We start from the raw sequence: 17734 nt of genomic DNA on the forward strand, positions 1-17734 counted from the left end.
GTAGATACTTATAGACTATAATCAAGTCACCTCCTAAGCTCCTTGAGTCTGTCACTCTAAGGCGTGTTTTCTAATCCTTCAATTATTTTCATGGCTGTTCTCTGAACCCTCTCCAATTTATCTACATCCTTCTTAAATTATGAACACCAGAACTGGACATAGTATTCTAGCAGTAGTCACATCATTACCAAATACAGAGGTAAAATAAACTCTCTACTTCTACTCGAGATTCACCTGTTTATGCATCCTTTCTGGCCACAGCATCCTGTTGGGAGCTCCTTTCGAAGCCATTAGCCATGTATGCACAACAAAACCCTATCGAAGCTGTGATGACCAGACCTTTAGCTGGTGTAAGTTTGCTGATGCTGATAGACACCAGTTGAGTATGTGGTCCTGAATGTTGGTTTAAAAAATATACTGAAAACAATAGCAAATAAAGCGCCAAACCCAGGATTGGAACGTTGATCACCGTTTGGTTCTACAGCCAGTGCCTGTTCCATTAGGCCACAGTGTTTCCCAGCCAAGTCACTCACCCTCTTGTTCCTTAGTTACCTCACCTTTAAAAAAAAAAAAAAAAAAAAAAAAAAGGCCTAATAATAGTGCTTTTTATTTATTTAGTATTTTATGTAAATAGAACTTGCAGTACTCTACCAAAGTGTTATTAGTTGGTCTAAAAAAAGACATTTGAAGTAATTTTGTGTGAGAGGCACTGATCTAGGGTAGTGGCTCTCAACCTTTCCAGACTACTGTACCCCTTTCACGTGTCTGATTTGTATTGTGTACTTCAAGTTTCAACTTATTTAAATAACTATTTGCTCACAAAATCAGGCATAAAAATACAAAAGTGTCACAGCACACTATTACTGAAAAATTGCTTACTTTCTCATTTTTACCATATAATTATAAAATAAATCAATTGGACTATAAATATTGTACCTTCATTTCAGTGTATAGTATATGAAACAGTATAAACAAGTCATTGTCTATATGAAATTTTAGTTTGTACTGACTTTACTAATGCTTTTTATGTAGCCTGTTGTGAAACTAGTCAAATATCCTGATGACTAGTTTCACAACAGGCTACATAAGTGGATGTATCCCCTGAAAGTTGGATGTATCCCCTGAAAGACCTCTGCGTATCCTCAGGGGTACGTGTACCTCTGGTTGAGAACCACTGATCTAGGGGGTAAGCTGTGGGGCTAACGCCTCTTAGATCAGGGCTATGTTCCCAGTTGCACCACAGATTTCCCATGTGTCTTTTTTTCTTTTCTTTTTTTTTTTTCAAGTCACTTAGGGAAACTGAGTAACAGAGATTCCATCTGGAAAATGGCCCTGTGCTCCTTCTCAGTAGGCTGTGGGAAATGTATGTGGAGAAGCCATTTTATTGGGTCCTGGAGGTAGCTCTTTTCACTTGTGAAAAGTAGCCCAAGCCCGTTCAGAGGGTAATCATAAGTATTCTCTATCACCATATTCTTTTATTCTACATCACGTACTTCAATTACATCAATCATACTTTATTTTTAAATAACAGCACTCACTTTGAAAATTGCTTCTTGCTACTGTTTTGGTGTTTGTGTTTAAAAGCGATTTATTGAATGTGGTAATTTTAAAAATTAAAAATAGGAGCATCCATTCAGCTTTAAGGTGGTAGCTTCTTAAAATGTACAAGAGAGCCATTGTGAGTATACCTGTGCAGACAGGAGCAAAGATCCCTTTTGTACTCTTTCTTGATCTTCAGGAATTTTTCTCTTATCTACAAAATGTAAGTTAAGGGTGGGGAAATTCTCCCTGTGTTTGTTGCTTTAGTGTTGTTCATCTTTATTGATGAATTACATGTTGACTTGCCTACAGCATTAAACACAGATGCTTCATTTTTACCATTGACCCTTTCTTATTCTTCTCAGAAAGCCAGTGGTGGTGACACAACTAAAAGTTTATCTTAAGTTTCTCTTTCCGGTTCTCCACTTTTCATTTATCTGGGTCTGATTTTGTTCATTCTTGTTTCTCTTTGATATTTCCATATGATTAATTTTTGCTTAATAACACAACTAAGCTGTTTCTTAGAAGGATGGTTGAATATGAGAAGCACAGAAAGGATTGTAATTATGGTCTGCAGCTTCCCCCCCCCCCAGTCTGATTAAAAATATGCTGACTTTATTTTTATTTTTGTGCCTTAATTTTTGCCAGTGTGAGCTGTTGTTCTTATTATTTGCATTAGAATAACCCTCGGAGGCCTCAATCAGGATTGGGGTTCCATAGTACAAATGATGTACAGATATATGTAAAAAAATGGGATAGTCAGTCTTAAAAAGCTGTAGAATCATACTTTCCTACTAAACGTGATATATTTAAATTGACTTGAAACCCAGGCCAAACAAGGTCTTAGGAGATGATTGGGGTTTTTTGTTTTTTTTTTCCCCCCCAGTAAATATAATTTCTGCCAAGCAATTAACTGGATATGGACGCTTCAACCATTTGTTCCCATCATCCAACTATCAACATATGAAGATGCACAAGAGGATTCTGGGGCACTTATCATCTGTATATTGTGTAGCATTTGACCGCAGTGGGAGGCGAATTTTCACAGTGAGTTTAAAAATTATAATATTTTGGATCACTGGATGTTTGTTTTTATATTTCTCTTGATGCCCTAAACAGCTTTTCCTGGCTTACAAAGAATGAACTTGTCATCCAGGAAGAAATAAAAACAAAGGTTATGAAAGGCTTAGAAATTCAACTCTTTCTACACTACCTCTCCCAGAATTTCCACCTTCCCAAGTTTAGAGTCTGTGTAGCATACTTGTTTTGTCTTTTTGTATTTTTTAGAACAGCTCACAGCATCAGTGGACAGGCAACTGAAACTATTAGTCAACTATCCACTTCCCTACATAGAACTATAGGAGAGTTGCTTACAGCTCAAAGCTCTGTGACTTGTATCAGTAAATATGTGTTATATTTACCAGCTTTCTTGCTCACTGGTGCCAGATTCCTTTGATATTCTGGGGTCTGGAAATACTTCAGATGCGTCTTACTTGAGTGAGTTTGATTTGTTTTTAAACCGTCCACGGAAGTCCCTCACTAGCCTGCATTTTGCTAAGCTACACGCTTTGAAAAACTGGCAGTCTTTCCCTTATGTCTTATTAAAAACTAGATAGCAGAGGCTGTAGTGAGGTCTCTAACTACTAAAGTTTCATTATTAAGGTTATCTAGCTTAAAAAAAATAACCTACTCTCATACATTTATTGGCATACTGTGAAGTATAAAAAAAATAAACTGAAACAGTTAAAATAAATAAACAAAATATATTTTGTGATGTTATTCCTTGCCTTTTGTTTGTTCACTTACTAATCCACAAGAGTTGCTAATCCACAAGATTTGATAATCCACAGTGTATCTTGCAGTTGTTAATGTGAATTTGTGAAGTTTTTATTGTACTTCCATGTTCAAAGGCAGCTTTTTCCCCCCACCATAGAAAAAACATATACATTATCAATACAAACCCTTCTGTTTTTATATTAATCTTCTTTCTCTTCTCTGCCTGTATTCCCAGCTACAATTACATGCAGTCATGTAATAAATTTATCTCTGAAATTGTATTCACTTAAGTGGAATTAAATGTAAATCCCCATTACACTTCACATTATATTCAATTGTGCTAGCATATTGGGTTATACTTTTAAAAATGTACTGGCAAGATTCTCTCCTGTGCTGAGCAGAGCTTTGGGGAGGCAGAGGCACAGACCTGGATCCAGCACAGTAACGCCCAGCAGAGAATTCTCCTGCACCAAGGGACTTTTCTGATGGGTATTAGTGTCTAGATTATGCTATCTCAGTGGTGTACAGGGCCATAAACTCTGCTGAGCCCTAAGTGTTTGGTTATGTTACAGTTTCTATCACAGGGGTTTTTTTGAGTGTAAAGTCAAGTCTTGCAGTCAGTATAATATGTAATGGTATTTGTTTAATCTGGGTAAAAAGGTGTTTAACAAATTCAGTATACCTGGGATTCACTGTACTTACATGTCAGAAGGATGAAAAAGAAGAGAAATCCTATTCACACTACCTTAAAGACCAAATTCAGTCCTGGTGAGCAGCTTTTTCTCCATTAGCTTTCATAGAACTACACCTGCTTATGATAAAACTGCATTTGGACCATTATTTCAAGGTGTATCTATGTAAATTGTGTCATATGGGGTGATGTGGTTTGGATAAAGGCTTCATTGGCATGAGATTGGGATGGCCATGTCATTCCTGGATGGTGAGGCCATGAGCATGTTGTGTTGTCATAAAACCTTTTGTAGCACACAACACTAACCTATATTAAACTCTTTTAAAGAGTTTTTAAAACATCTTGTTGTGGCTGTTTTTGTGTGTGTATCATTTCATCTCTAAATCTTTAAATCTTACTCAGTTCAGGGGGAGCCAAGAGAACCATTTTAAAACCAACCAAATGAAAACCACCTCCCAACCTTAAATGCTTTTCTGTATATAAAAGTGTCATGATTTTAAAGTCCACAGTTTCTATCAGAACTAGAAGTGAGCCCTCTTCTAAGGGTTTGAAGCTCTTTTTCTACTGTTCAGAGGTGTGTGCAATATTGTTGGTCCTGTTTACAGAAGAGTTGAATGACCTTCGCTCCAGCTAGTCAGTGTAAGCTGTTGGTGTCCCATGACATTGCTGTGTATTGAAAAACTATCAGAGGCTCAGGGCTGAGTCTTATCCCATGATCTTGGTTGGTGTAATTTGGTTGGAGAAATTCCACATTTGAAGTTTCATTTAAAAAACTGAAGGTGTATGAAACGGCTCAAAGGCTGGAATGTTAGAATCCTGGTAGGGATGGATTATTGAGCAGAGATGCATTTTAAACGTATTTAGACAAAGGTTCATGTTAAACGTATTTATTACATAGCTCTGAAACTTCACATGGGTCTTTAGTCTATCAGATATGGATCATTTCCACACATGTGATGTGTATATGATTTTATTACATAGAATAAATGAGTTCAAAATCTATGTGTTAGGTTCTTGTATGTTCCTCAGTTATTGCTGACCTGATAATATTACCTTCTGCAATATTAACATTGGTAGTCTTCACTTTGTGTTCTATGTTCAGATAATTTTGTCATTTTAAAGAAATATTTAAAGTCCTGATCCTGCAAAGGCATCCACGAGCTTAGACTCTTTCGCTCAATGGAGCCCTCCTGTAGTCATTTCTTAGTCATGGCCCAGCGACTGTTGTGTTTTGTTTTGGATGCTCGTCTGTCTAAAATTTATGGAAATGTCTTTGCCTAATCTTTGTGTTTGTGTAACATTAGGGCTCAGATGATTGTTTGGTGAAAATTTGGGCTACAGATGACGGTCGTCTGCTCTCAACGTTGCGAGGACACTCAGCAGAAATTTCTGACATGGCTGTTAACTATGAAAACACATTGCTGGCTGCAGGCAGCTGTGATAAGGTAGTCAGAGTATGGTGTCTACGAACCTGTGCACCAGTTGCAGTGCTGCAGGGCCATTCAGCTTCCATTACGTCCATACAGGTAAGGGGTAGCACTTGCTCCAGATTCCCAAGTGATTTTTAAAATGGTGGGGAAGAGTATGGAGTAGCAATGGGAAGCAGACCTCTTTCACATCTAAGTCGGCAGTTCAGATCTGCCTCCGCTTGAGAGTGACCTAAAGTTGTTGCTATGTAACCACTTTTCTGTGGTTTGTGTAAAATCCATAGATTGGTGTAAAATCCATTGATTGGTGTAGTTCCTAGTGATCAGGTATCTCAAAGGCTGTCATCACAACTGTCACCCTTTTGGCAGTCTGCACAGAGGGCTGTGACTGAATGGACGCTCCTAGAGATTTATTTACTTTTTCAAAAAATATCTGTTTGCTAAAAGTTTTTTATTGCAGATCACTTGCATTTGATTTGCAAATATCTGGAAACTGTGGCATAAGTAGACAGAGGACAGTATAACTGCAGTGGTGTGGCACATGCAAGTGTGGATAAGGGGCAAAACTGAAATAACATGGCCACTGTGTGCAAACTGCTCTAGTAGTACTTACACTGTTACATCCTCAGTTACGCTACGAGCAGTTCCGTTCTGTAGTGGCAGTGTAGTCTGTAATAGCTGGTGAAATCATGTTACATTGTTGTAGTTGGCACCATGTTTAAACCAAGTTCAGACACAGTTCCCTAATATGGGAGAGGCACAGTGCAGACTGAGCCTTATGCTACTGGGTTATAAATGGAAACAACTAATTTGATACAATTTCATGTAGGTGGATGTTGAAAGGAGCACATAAATATGAGTACATAATTTGAAAACTGGAATTCATTCAGGAGTTTATTCGGTGACTCTTGGATGTTTCAGAACTCTGTCCAAAGAAAGTTAGTTTTACTTCTGAGTTAATGGTTCTCATTTAAAATGCTTGACTTTTTTCGCCATGTTATAATGAATCATAAAATATGTAGCTCCTTTGGAGGTTTACATACACGAACAGACTGCAAAAACTGGTTGTAATAGCTTTTTGTGACATTCTTATACAAGTTTACAATTTCTGTAAAGAAAGTACGCTGTTTTAAATTGGTTTTATTGTTTATAAGCAGAGCTTAAGCAATTTATGAGATACTTAGTTGCAAGAGCATTAAACTTCCTATCCAGACTGTGTCACCAAAGACAAACCCATAGCCACAGGGTGACACCCTGGTGAAAAGTACCATCCCCCCCCCCCCCCCCCCAAAACAACAACAACCACCCAACAACCAAAAAAAAAACCCCAAAAAACGACCTGCTGGGAAGTGTGAGGGTGCTCAAATTCCTGCCAGGCTGCTATCCTGGATCATACTGGATCCAGTGTCCAGTTTTCTATCAGTCTCTGCTAATGTGTGTCAGATAAAACTCAGCTGCTGGAAAGGAGGAGCATTCTCTCACCTTGTTCTGTAGGAAAGGAAGGTCTAGGCTACTCTCACCTTCTCCCAGCCTTCTAGCTTCTGCATGGCAGAGTGAGTGCCTTTGCTACTCAAAACATACACGTGCTCCACTTCCTTTGTTTGATTTTTATGGAAGCTTACATTCTGAAGAAATGCATGTTAGTCTTTTTATTCACTCAGAGAAAGTTCATACTTTCAGTGGGAAGTCGCTTCTTTTCATAAGATACCTGTATTTAAGAGGGCAGGGAAGTCAGCTGATTTAACTGCCATAACTGTATTTTTAGTTTTCTCCAGCAAGAAAAGGAATAACCCGATACCTCACTTCTACTGGTGCTGATGGAGCAATCTGTTTCTGGCAGTGGCATGCCAATACAATTAAATTTAAGTAAGCTCATTTTGGTGTTTATAATTATTCCAGTTATAAACTTGAACTCGATCTGCAAGTGGGTCCTTGATGTCATTCCCAAGTGCCTGATTGCCATACTGGTTTAATGGACAGTGTGGAGTCTGAGAAGTGGAGTGGTGGGTAGCCACATAAGCCTTTGCAGCTATCTTAGGGGGTGTGCTTTCTCCTCGTGTGTTATGACTTCCACAGGGCTGCAAAGGATTGATCCCTGAGTTCTTTGCTTTATGCTTTTCAAGCAATAGTTGTGGGATGTCTTCCTCACTTTTAGGCCCAAGACCTGTACGTTTAGACCCAAATTCTTCTCTAAAATGTGCAGGAATGCAAATTCCATTAACTTTAATTGGAGATGTACACATCTTTAGATAGAATTTCATCCCTAAAAAGTGTGGGTTTGATGACATGCTAAGCAGGGGTGGGAAAACTTTTTGGCCAGAGGGCCACATCAGGGTTCCAAAACTGTATGGACGACCAGGAAGAGAAGGCTGTGCCAACCCCCCCTGCTCCTTGTCCCCTGACCGCCCCCTCCCTGGACTTCACCCTCTGTCCAACCCCTCATGATCCCTGTCTCCTGACTGTCCCGATCCCTATCCACACCCCCGCCCCCTGACAGGGCCCCTGGGACTCCCACGCCTATCCAACGCCCCCATCCCCTGACCGCGCCCTCCCTCCCCTAACCTCTGCCCCATCCAACCGCCCCCAACTCCCTGTCCCCTGACTGCCCCCCGGAACCCCCTGCCCTTATCCAACCGCCCTGGTCCCCACCCCCTTACCATGCCGCTCAGAGCAGCATGTCTGGCAGCTGTGCCGCCCCGGCCGGAGCCAGCCACGCTGCTGCGCTGCCGGCAGGAGCTCGCAGCCCCACCACCCAGAACGTTGGCGGCACAGCGAGCTGAGGCTGCGGGGGAGGGGAGGGGGCTAGCCTCCCCGGCTGGGAGCTTAAGGGCCTGGCAGGACAGTCCCGCGGGCTGTAGTTTGCCCACCTCTGTGCTACAGGCTGATGGCTTGTCAGTTTCTATTTTAAGTGTTTGGCTTGTTGAATATAAACAAATTTAAATAGGTTAAAAGATCTTTTTAACTCTCGAAAGTAGAAAGCACGGGTTACTTTTTTATTAAACTGATTTTAAGTGTATGTATCTGATGGCAAACTTCAAGTTCCAAATTCTGCAATAAAAGAACTTGAAATGAAAACACTGACCTTAACTTTAACCACTGAGTTACTCTGATACTGCTCTTCTTAGGGGATATGAAGATAAGGTCATAAAATTAAAATTGTCATGTTATTTTCTTGCATTTAGGGATCGCCCCGTGAAATTTGCTGAGAGATCCAGGCCTGGAGTTCAGATATCTTGTTCATCTTTCAGCTCCGGTATGTATAGAAGTCAAGAAATAGCACTTCAGTTTTACTTTGTGTGTGTATATATGTATGTATGTACATATTAAAAAAAAAAAAAAAAAAAAGTAGTTTGTTTTAAAGCTAATCTCTGGTCCTCTATAGCTACTGAAAAATAATAAAGACAATATATCTGGGAATACATTGATATTCTATAGAAGAAAGTTTGCTAATGATTTAAGATTTTTTTTTTTGGAAACAAAGTGATTTGAATTAAATGTTCAATGGCAGTTTGTACATTTAAATTGGCTAATTCTTCAGTAGGAAAGATGATTAGGTTAGTTTTGCCCTCATGTGGAAAGTGGGGAAATATATAACTGGGAAGCATTAATTTTTTGTATGCTCAAATCACGAAGTTCATATTTAGACATAACTCCTATTGACTTCAGAGGGAACTTTGCTTCAGCATGGTGACTGGTAGAAAGGAAGCTCCATATCCTTTTAAATTTATCTTAATATTAACTTTTTATTGCAGTATAATGTAAAGGAATTACTATTTAGATCCTGTCTGTGACATTGGTAGTGTTTTAAAACTGAGTCAATCTCTAACTCATTCCTGGATTAGGGTCCAGGATTTTCTAATTTTTTTTTTTTTTTAAAATAAAATACGTTTCCAAACTGGGAAGTCATGTTGTTCTCAGCCTATATTTCTTGCTGCTGTTGTGTTCATGGCTTTGTCCAACTTTTTGTGGTTCAAAAGAAAATCTGTATATTTTTTTTTAACCTTCCGTTCCCTTTTTAAAATCTTTAAAAGTATAAAGAGTTAAAGTTGCATTCTATAAACTTAAAATTGGATAGATAACAATTTGATATTGAAAAGATCATGTGTGTTCCCTGTGATCGATATCCTAGGCAGAGCTGGGAGCACTGCCTACTGTTATGGTAGTCTGACACTTCCCATTATAACATCCTGTTTTATTTTTTATTTTTATTTTTTTGTTTATTTAGCTTATAACTTTGCTAAACTTTAAATTTTCTGTCCTTGGGTGTTTTTAAATTTCAGCCAAGATAGTTAATCTGTTTCTGAGAATGAAACTGGAGAAAAATACAGTATTTTGCCCATGTAAAAAAATTCTGGTGACTTTGGGCTTGTCTACACTGGCAATTAACAGCACTGCAACTTTCTCGTTCAGGGGTGTGAAAAAACACCCTCTTGAGTGCAGCAAGTTTCAGCGCTGTAAAGCCCCAATGTAAAGTGTGCCCTAGAGCTGGGAGCTGCGCCCCTCATGGAGGTGGTTTTTCTAGAGCGCTGGGGGAGCTGCGCCGCGACCACACAAGGCACGTTAAAGTGCTGCTAGTGTAGACTAGCCCTTTTTTGTTGGAAAGCTCTCTCCTGCCCCTCCATGCTTTGGAGCGCAGACTTGAAATTTAGCAGGGGGTGTGGCCTCTGTGTCAGAGCTGTTCCTTTTGCTATCCTGTGAAAATCTGCCCAAATTAGGCCAAATCTGGGGGGGAAGTATATGATTTAGGTAATTAAACTGTGTCATCATGCAGATGCACAAAGGGCTGAATTAAAGTTGTACAGGCTTCCTTAATCTGGGCATTTCCTAACTTTTGAGTCCTTGACTTTGCATCCTGAATAATGTTCTTTTGACGTTTTTTGTATGTAATAGTTTGTCATGTAACATAGATGATATTGTAGATTATAAGTAACCAAACTAATCCCAAACTGTCAGGGACTTGGTTCAATAATACTTTAGTCACAGGGCCACTTTTTGTGGTAATGTATGTTTTCGTGTTACACTGTCTTTGAAGATATATAGTCTGTTTCCCTGTTTTGTTCCAGCCTTGTAATCTGCAAGAGAGAGGATATCTTATTGTGGTACTTACCTACAGAGTGAAACGAAATCATTTACCTGTAATTATCTTCATCTGAAATTGCTAGCCTGTTTCAGGTCCACACTAGCCATGCCATTTCCCCCCATGAAAGTTAGGATTTCAGAAATCACTAAAGCACTTTCACTGTCACAAGTCAGGCATCCCGTACTGAATAATGACTCTGTGTGATATTGTCATCTGAGAACAATTATTACAGGAAAATAGTTTATTCTGAATAGTTTATTCAACAAAGCATGTGAAGTCACTTCAGTAAGAATTTGCCTAAGTCCTAAGTGCTTTGCTGAATTTGGGCCTAGAGATTTGCAAGCCATTCTTTGCCTTTTATTTCTGTGTATTGGTCTGGCTGATAGAACTGCGGTAAACTTGCAGTAACTGAATGCCGTATTTTGAAATGTTACCCTTGTTTGTTCAGTAACAGTTCCGGTAATTTCAACCCTTCTTTAGCAGTAAGGAGATAGGTTGAAGTGTAATCGTCTCAGAAGGTGCAGATCAGGGAAACATTTAAACCAAGATTAAATGTTTATGAACAAGTTTAATTCCACTGAAAATCCTCAATTTAAAACTGTGACTTATGCTCCTCTAGCAGTAACACCGTGCTCACAAAGTTTTTAGTTCCTTTAGTGGCTTTTCTTCTCACAGAAAATACTGTCTTTCTCAGGTGGCATGTTCATTGCAACAGGTAGCACTGACCATGTGATAAGAATATATTATTTGGGTTCGGAATCGCCAGAGAAAATTGCTGAGTTAGAGTCCCATACGGTAAGAGCCAAAAGAGAAATTAAATCTCTTTCCATTTTTAACTCACCCTGGGTATTTAGGTTTGGTCTTGTATATTCTGTTGGACTAATTTTCTGTCTCTCTTTGGTGATGTGGGGCCATATAAGTTCCTTAGTATCTGAGCACGTGACAGTCTTTAATGTATTTATCTTTACAACAAATTTATGAGGTAGGGAAGTGCTATTGGACAAACCCCTGCCAGGGATGATAATACTTAGTCCTGCCGGGGACTGGATTAGAAGATCTGTCGAGGTCTGTTCTGGTCCTGCGATTCTGTTCTATGATTCTATTATTCCCATCTTACAGATGGGGAACTGAGGCACAGAAAGGCAAAGTGACCTGCCCAAGGTTACACGGGAGGTCAGTGGCAAAGCAGAAAACTAAACCTGGACCCCCTACGCTTGTGCCTCAACTACCTGACTACACCCCCACCCCTACATTTTTTTTTTTAAGTATCTGACATTAATATTGATATAGATCAGAAACACCTGTAATAAGAGAGAACAAGTGTTCTGGTTTTAGGGTGTGAAATCCAACAGAGCATACAAGTGTAGTTTCATTTTGAAAGAAAAAGAAGGTTAATGAGAATCCTTTTTTATTTCATGTTTTAACAAACAGCATTTTTTGAAAAATGTTTTATATATCAGTCTGTCTTTAACGAAGTTATGAGTCTTAGTGGCTTTTGTTTATAACTAATGAATTTCTCAAATTAATTTTGATGAAGACTGATAGGAAAAATGGAAATTGCTAAACCCAGCATTAGAACATTTCTTAATACCTGTTTGATATTGAGCACTGGTAGTGTGCTTAGTGGTTGGACAGCACATGTTAATGTCACATGTTCTCTATATGGTTACTGCTGGCTGCTTTATAGCCTCAACCTTGCTCCTGCTAACTCTACAAACTGCTGTCAGCATGTTCCTGAAAGGATGAAACATCAGGGACTTGTTCAGGATAAATCTTCATTATTATTTTTCTTTTAATTATAGTAATCCAGTCAGGGAACAGAATCAAAACCATTCCTGACTAAAATAAGCAGTCAGGAACAGTGAATAAGAAAGGCACATGGCCAACATGCTATGTGAGCAATCCATGAGCTGACACTTGTTTGCATGAAATATTAATCAAAAATATGAATAGTGAAGAAATTTGTAGTAATATGTCTATATCTGAACAATTCAAAAATGGGAATATGGTTGAAATTTGATGAATAAATTGATCTCAGATCCTGAAAAAATTGGTCCAGAAACACCAGCAACCATGATGGTTTTGAACTCAAATACAGCCTTCCCCAACTTCCATGGGAGTTGGCACTCACTGAGCCTCTGTAGCTGAGAAAGGCTCTTTGGTCCTAGGAATTCCCCAGTTATGCTGAGTTCATAAAACATACCAGCTCCCAAACTTGATTCCACCTCATGCTCATGGCAGTATAGCTATATCAACACATCTGGGAGTGTTTGCTGTGACAAATATACATCTGTTGCAGCACACCCCCTCACAAGAACAGGTGGGGGAGTCTAGTAGTGAGATTGTGATTTCCTAAGCCAGTTTTCTTCCCAGGCTGCTCCAAGGGCAGTACAATAACTAACTACTACTTACTCGTGGTATAGATCATAATGTCTAGTAATATTTGTTTCTGGAAATTTAACTCCAAATATTTTTACTTCTGTATTCTGAAATTCTATAAGAAGTGTGTGGAAAGATCCAATTTGACTAGTTTAAAAAAACTAAAAAGAATTCCAGATTTATAAAAATGCTTTCTGCTCTGTTTGTTTGTTTGTTTGTTTTTAGGACAAAGTAGTTGCAGTTCAGTTCTGTAACAATGGTGACAGGTAAGCATGTATTCTGGGCTTTTTCCTGTAAGACATGTTGTATTTAATTTTCCAAACAACTTTTTGTGAGTCTTTTGTTTTAAAACTGTAGTAATACTTTACACAGGGTCCTCTCATTTTAATTGACTCGTCCAATGATATATAATGAACCAGTGGCAGAGCTGAGTCTGGATTCCATGTCTCTAAGTGTAACCACTACTCCTGGGGAATTCTGCATCAAAAAATTAAAAATTCTGCATACAATATTTTAAAATTCTGCATATTTTGTCATAACACAATATAATAATGTCAGTTTCAGTTATTTTGGTAATTTGTTTCAAAATACCTGTCAGCAAGTATGTCTGCAACAATATAGACAACAAAAAAGATTCCCCCAGGAGTAGAGAGTTAAAGAAACCTCTACGGCTGCCCAAGTCCTGTTTCTCTATTATTCTTTTGTTTGGAGCCTCTGTCTGGCTGTGTCACATGCCAGCGGGGCACATCTTGGGGGAAAACTCTGCCCCTCCAGTCTTTTAGTCAATTCTCATTTTTTTTACCCTGCTCTTATAGGGTTACTGTATTTCAAGTTCCCAAATAAAGGAAGCTTCCTGGAGGATGGGGAGTTGGGGGCAGGGGGTATGGTTGGGGGATGCTGGAGGGTGTAGTTGGGGATGTGGGAGGGGTCTGTGTACTGGGAGAGGGTATTTGGGGGATGCTGGAGGAGGCTGCGTGGGGCTCCCCAGCCCAGCCCCAGCCTGGGCTCCCCAGGCCTGCACACACACCCCTCCCCCTCCTGAGCCCAGCTGCAGGCTCTGCTCTGCACAGTTTCATTATTGTCCTGCCAGGGGACATGGTGCAGCCCTGCCCTTCCTCACCCTTTGCCAGATCTGGGTCTCCGAGGCCCGCTCCTGTCCCCGGGCAGATGAGGATCAAGCCCGGCAGTCAGAGCCGCAGGGCCTCCATTCCTGCTAGGCCGGGTGCTCCGCTCACTGCAAGCTGGGGAGCCTGGCTCTTCTGGGTCCAGTGGCCCCTAGTAGTGGCCAGCAGTTATGCATCACCGATTCTGCGGGGGAAAATGAAATTCTGCACAGAACATTATTTCTGTGAAAATTCTGCATTGTGCGGTGGCACAGAATTCCCCCAGGAGTAAACCACTAAAAATAGTATGTTCTTTTTGAAAAAACAAATCAGGTGCTAAATTCTGTATCCTTATTTCTGTTTAGTAGACTTGTACTCCGCAAGTAGCGTTACTGAGTACAGTGGGATTACATAAGACAATAAGAATGGGCGTGCTGGATCAGAACAACAGACCATCTAGTGCAGTATCCTGTCTTCTGACAGTGGCCAGTGCTAGATGCTTCAGAAGGAATGAATAGAACAGGGCAATTATCAAATGATCCATCCCCTGTTGTCCAGTTCCAGCTTTTGGCAGTCTGAAGTTTAGGGATACCCAGAGGAAGGGATTGTGCCCCTGACCAGCTTGGCTAATAGCCATTAATGAACCTATCCTTCATAAACTTATCCATTTCTCTCTCTCTCTCTCTTTTTTTTTTTAAACCCAGTTGAACTTTTGGCCTTCACCACATCCCCTGGCAAATAATTCCACAGGTTGATTGTGCGTTGTGTGAAGATTTGTTTGTTTTAAACCTGCTGCCTGTTAATTTCATTGGGTGACGCCTGGTTCTTGTATTTTGTGAAGGGGTAAATAACACTTCCCTGTTCACTTTCTCCACATCATGCATGATTTTATAAATCTCTATCACATTTCCCCCCATCCCCCTTAGTCATCTCTTTTCTAAGATGAACATCATACTCATGGAATGTGGTACTGTTCCACACGACTAAGGGTATTGGAATCTGGCCCTAAATGAAAGATTAACAAAAATGGTAGAATTATTATGGATACACAGGTTACCCAGCAAGTAAACTTAATGTCATGCTTTAGAGGGCTGTGATGCTGCAAAGTGCTTAGCACCCTCAGTCTTCATTGAGTTTAACAGGAATTGAGGGTTCTAAGCATCTCATGGGAGATGCTCCGTGCCTTGTGGGATTAAGTTCACATTGAGTGACATGTCTGTATTTTTTAATTCTAGTAGGATCAACTGTGCCAGTAAGCCAAGGTTTCTGTATCTCTCCTAACATTAATAACTTTTCAGCTGGAAATTGCATCAGGTTAAAACATAGCATCAAGTCAGCTCTGTGGCTTTAGTCACATTAGAGCGAGTTTTAAAAAATATGCAAGTTGTGGGGGTTTTGTTTGCTTTAGTGCAAACTAATACCCTTAGAGCAACCATGTTTCTTACAGAAAGCAGGCTCAATGCTTCCTGGAACTCCAGAGAGCACAGGGAGAGTGGTTACTGTACCACCCTTGCAACAGTCAGCCAGCTTTGATGGCTAGTTTCAGAAGAGGTGAGGCCATGACCACAGCCCCTATTTGGAGAAGCTACCACTGGCAGTAGTACTTTGTTAATGTAGTCCCTGAATTCAGACGAGCTGTATTTTTCCCATTTCCTACATTGAGACACAAAAGAGGAGACTACTTGTGTCCTCTCCCTCCCTCCCCCTACACCCCCCCCCCCTTGCACAATCCTCTCTTTGCATTTAGGCACAATGCAAAATTCTTTGATTTCAAAAGAAATGTGCTTGGATCAACATCCTAGTGATGCAATCAGCAGTGCAGCTGGCCAAAAAGACGCACGAACCCAATGTGATACTGAATGAAAAGGCAGTTTTATTTCTCCTTTTTTCCCTTTGTTTTTTAAAGGTGGTGTGGGAAGGCAATTAATTTAATTTAGACTCTAATTTTTTCTTAATTTAGCATTTCATATTTAACAAAAGCAAGGACATTAAGAACTAAGGCTCCCTTTTTGTCCTGTCCCCATCATGTACTGATTTCACTTCTGTAAGAGAGATATTGGGATTAAGAAAGCTATTTTATTTTTATATCTGATTTAATAGAAGAATATCCCCCGATTACATAGGCTTCTGGGGGTATTTCCATTAGGTTTTTTTTTTTTTTAAAAGCAAATAGTTGGCATATTTTAAAATGCTTTCCAAACAGCATAAAACTACTGCAAGACAAGAACAGCAACTCCTACTAACTATCTGACCTAATTCTTTGACATTTGATTTCTTCTGTCAGGCCTGTCTTGGGCAATGGCTTGAGTAAGCAAATAGTCCTTTCCCATGCCCTGAAGTTCAGCAAAACAGAGTTCTGAAAATCATGCAAGAGAAGCACGTTTTTAGTTACAAACATGCTGCCTCCTGTCTCCATGTATTCAGATATATGTGCTGTTCACCTTAGCTGATCTCAACTTTTGGGAGGTTCTGTAGGGACAGACATACTGTGTAGGGAAAAACAGTGAGGAGTCCTTGTGGCACCTTAGAGACTAACACATTTATTTGGGCATAAGCTTTCGTGGGCTAGAACCCACTTCATCAGATGCATGGAGTGGAAAATACAGTCGCAGGTATAAATACACAGCACATAAACAGAGGGGAGTTGCCTTATCAAGTAGGAGGTCATTCTAATGAGACAATTCAATTAACAGTAGGATACCAAGGGAGAAAAAATTACTTTTGAAGTGGTAATGAGAGTGGCCAATTTCAAACAGTTGACAAGAAGGTGTGAGTAACAGTAGGGGGAAATTAGTACGCGGGAAATTAGGTTTTGTAATGACCCAACCACTCCCAGTCTTTATTCAGGCCTAATTTAATGGTGTCCAGTTTGCAAATTAATTCCAGTTCTGCAGTTTCACTTTGGAATCTGTTTTTGAAGTTTTTTTATTGAAGAATTGCCACTTTTAGGTCTGTTATTGAGTGACCAAGGAGATTGAAGCGGTCTCCTACCGGTTTTTGAATGTTGTAATTCCTGATGTCAGATTTGTGTCCATTTATTCTTTTGCGTAGAGACTGTCCGGTTTGGCCAGTGTGCATGGCAAAGGGGCATTGCTGGCACATGATGGCATGATGGTTACTCACACCTTGTTGTCAGCTGTTTGAAATGGGCCACTCTCATTACCACTTGTAAAGTAATTTTTCCTCCCTTGGTATCCTACTGTTAATTGAATTGTCTCGTTAGACTGACCTCCTACTTGGTAAGGCAACTTCCATGTGTTTATGTGCCGTGTATTTATACCTGCGACTGTATTTTCCACTCCATGCATCTGATGAAGTGGGTTCTAGCCCATGAAAGCTTTTGCCCAAATAAATTTGTTAGTCTCTAAGGTGCCACAAGGACTCCTCATTTTTTTTGCTGCTACAGACTAACACGGCTAACACTCTGAATACTGTGTAGGGGTAGCCAGAAAACTCCCCGTCCCCCATGTTTTTGGCTCTGGGATTTGTGTTGGTTTGTATGTAAAGGATAAAGCAGAGGACCACTCCTGAAGAGGAGTGGGAGACGCAGTTTATCTTCATGTACAAATGTCGGATTACATCTGTTTATAAAATAGATAACCATTCATTTAAAACAAAAGCATATTTCATTCCTCCCATTTCAGAAACTTGCCTAAAAGCAGCTCTCAGTTAATTGTTCTCCTTGTAATCAGCAGCAGAGAGTACTACAGTCCAATTCTTTTCACAAGAATACAGATTC

General features: G+C 39.9%; 1 protein-coding gene across 1 annotated transcript in view; it reads left to right on the plus strand.

The window, feature by feature from the left end:
* Positions 1 to 17734, plus strand: part of BRWD3 (bromodomain and WD repeat domain containing 3) — an 81990-nt gene that overhangs the window by 20918 nt on the left and 43338 nt on the right. The window contains exons 7-12 of the mRNA XM_074964473.1: positions 2426 to 2586; positions 5311 to 5532; positions 7199 to 7299; positions 8616 to 8686; positions 11208 to 11308; positions 13118 to 13158. Of these exons, the coding sequence (XP_074820574.1) occupies positions 2426 to 2586; positions 5311 to 5532; positions 7199 to 7299; positions 8616 to 8686; positions 11208 to 11308; positions 13118 to 13158 (697 nt within the window). The remainder of the gene's footprint in view (positions 1 to 2425; positions 2587 to 5310; positions 5533 to 7198; positions 7300 to 8615; positions 8687 to 11207; positions 11309 to 13117; positions 13159 to 17734) is intronic.

The sequence above is a fragment of the Natator depressus genome, chromosome 9 (genome assembly GCF_965152275.1).
Source record: "Natator depressus isolate rNatDep1 chromosome 9, rNatDep2.hap1, whole genome shotgun sequence".
Lineage (NCBI taxonomy): Eukaryota > Metazoa > Chordata > Testudines > Cheloniidae > Natator > Natator depressus.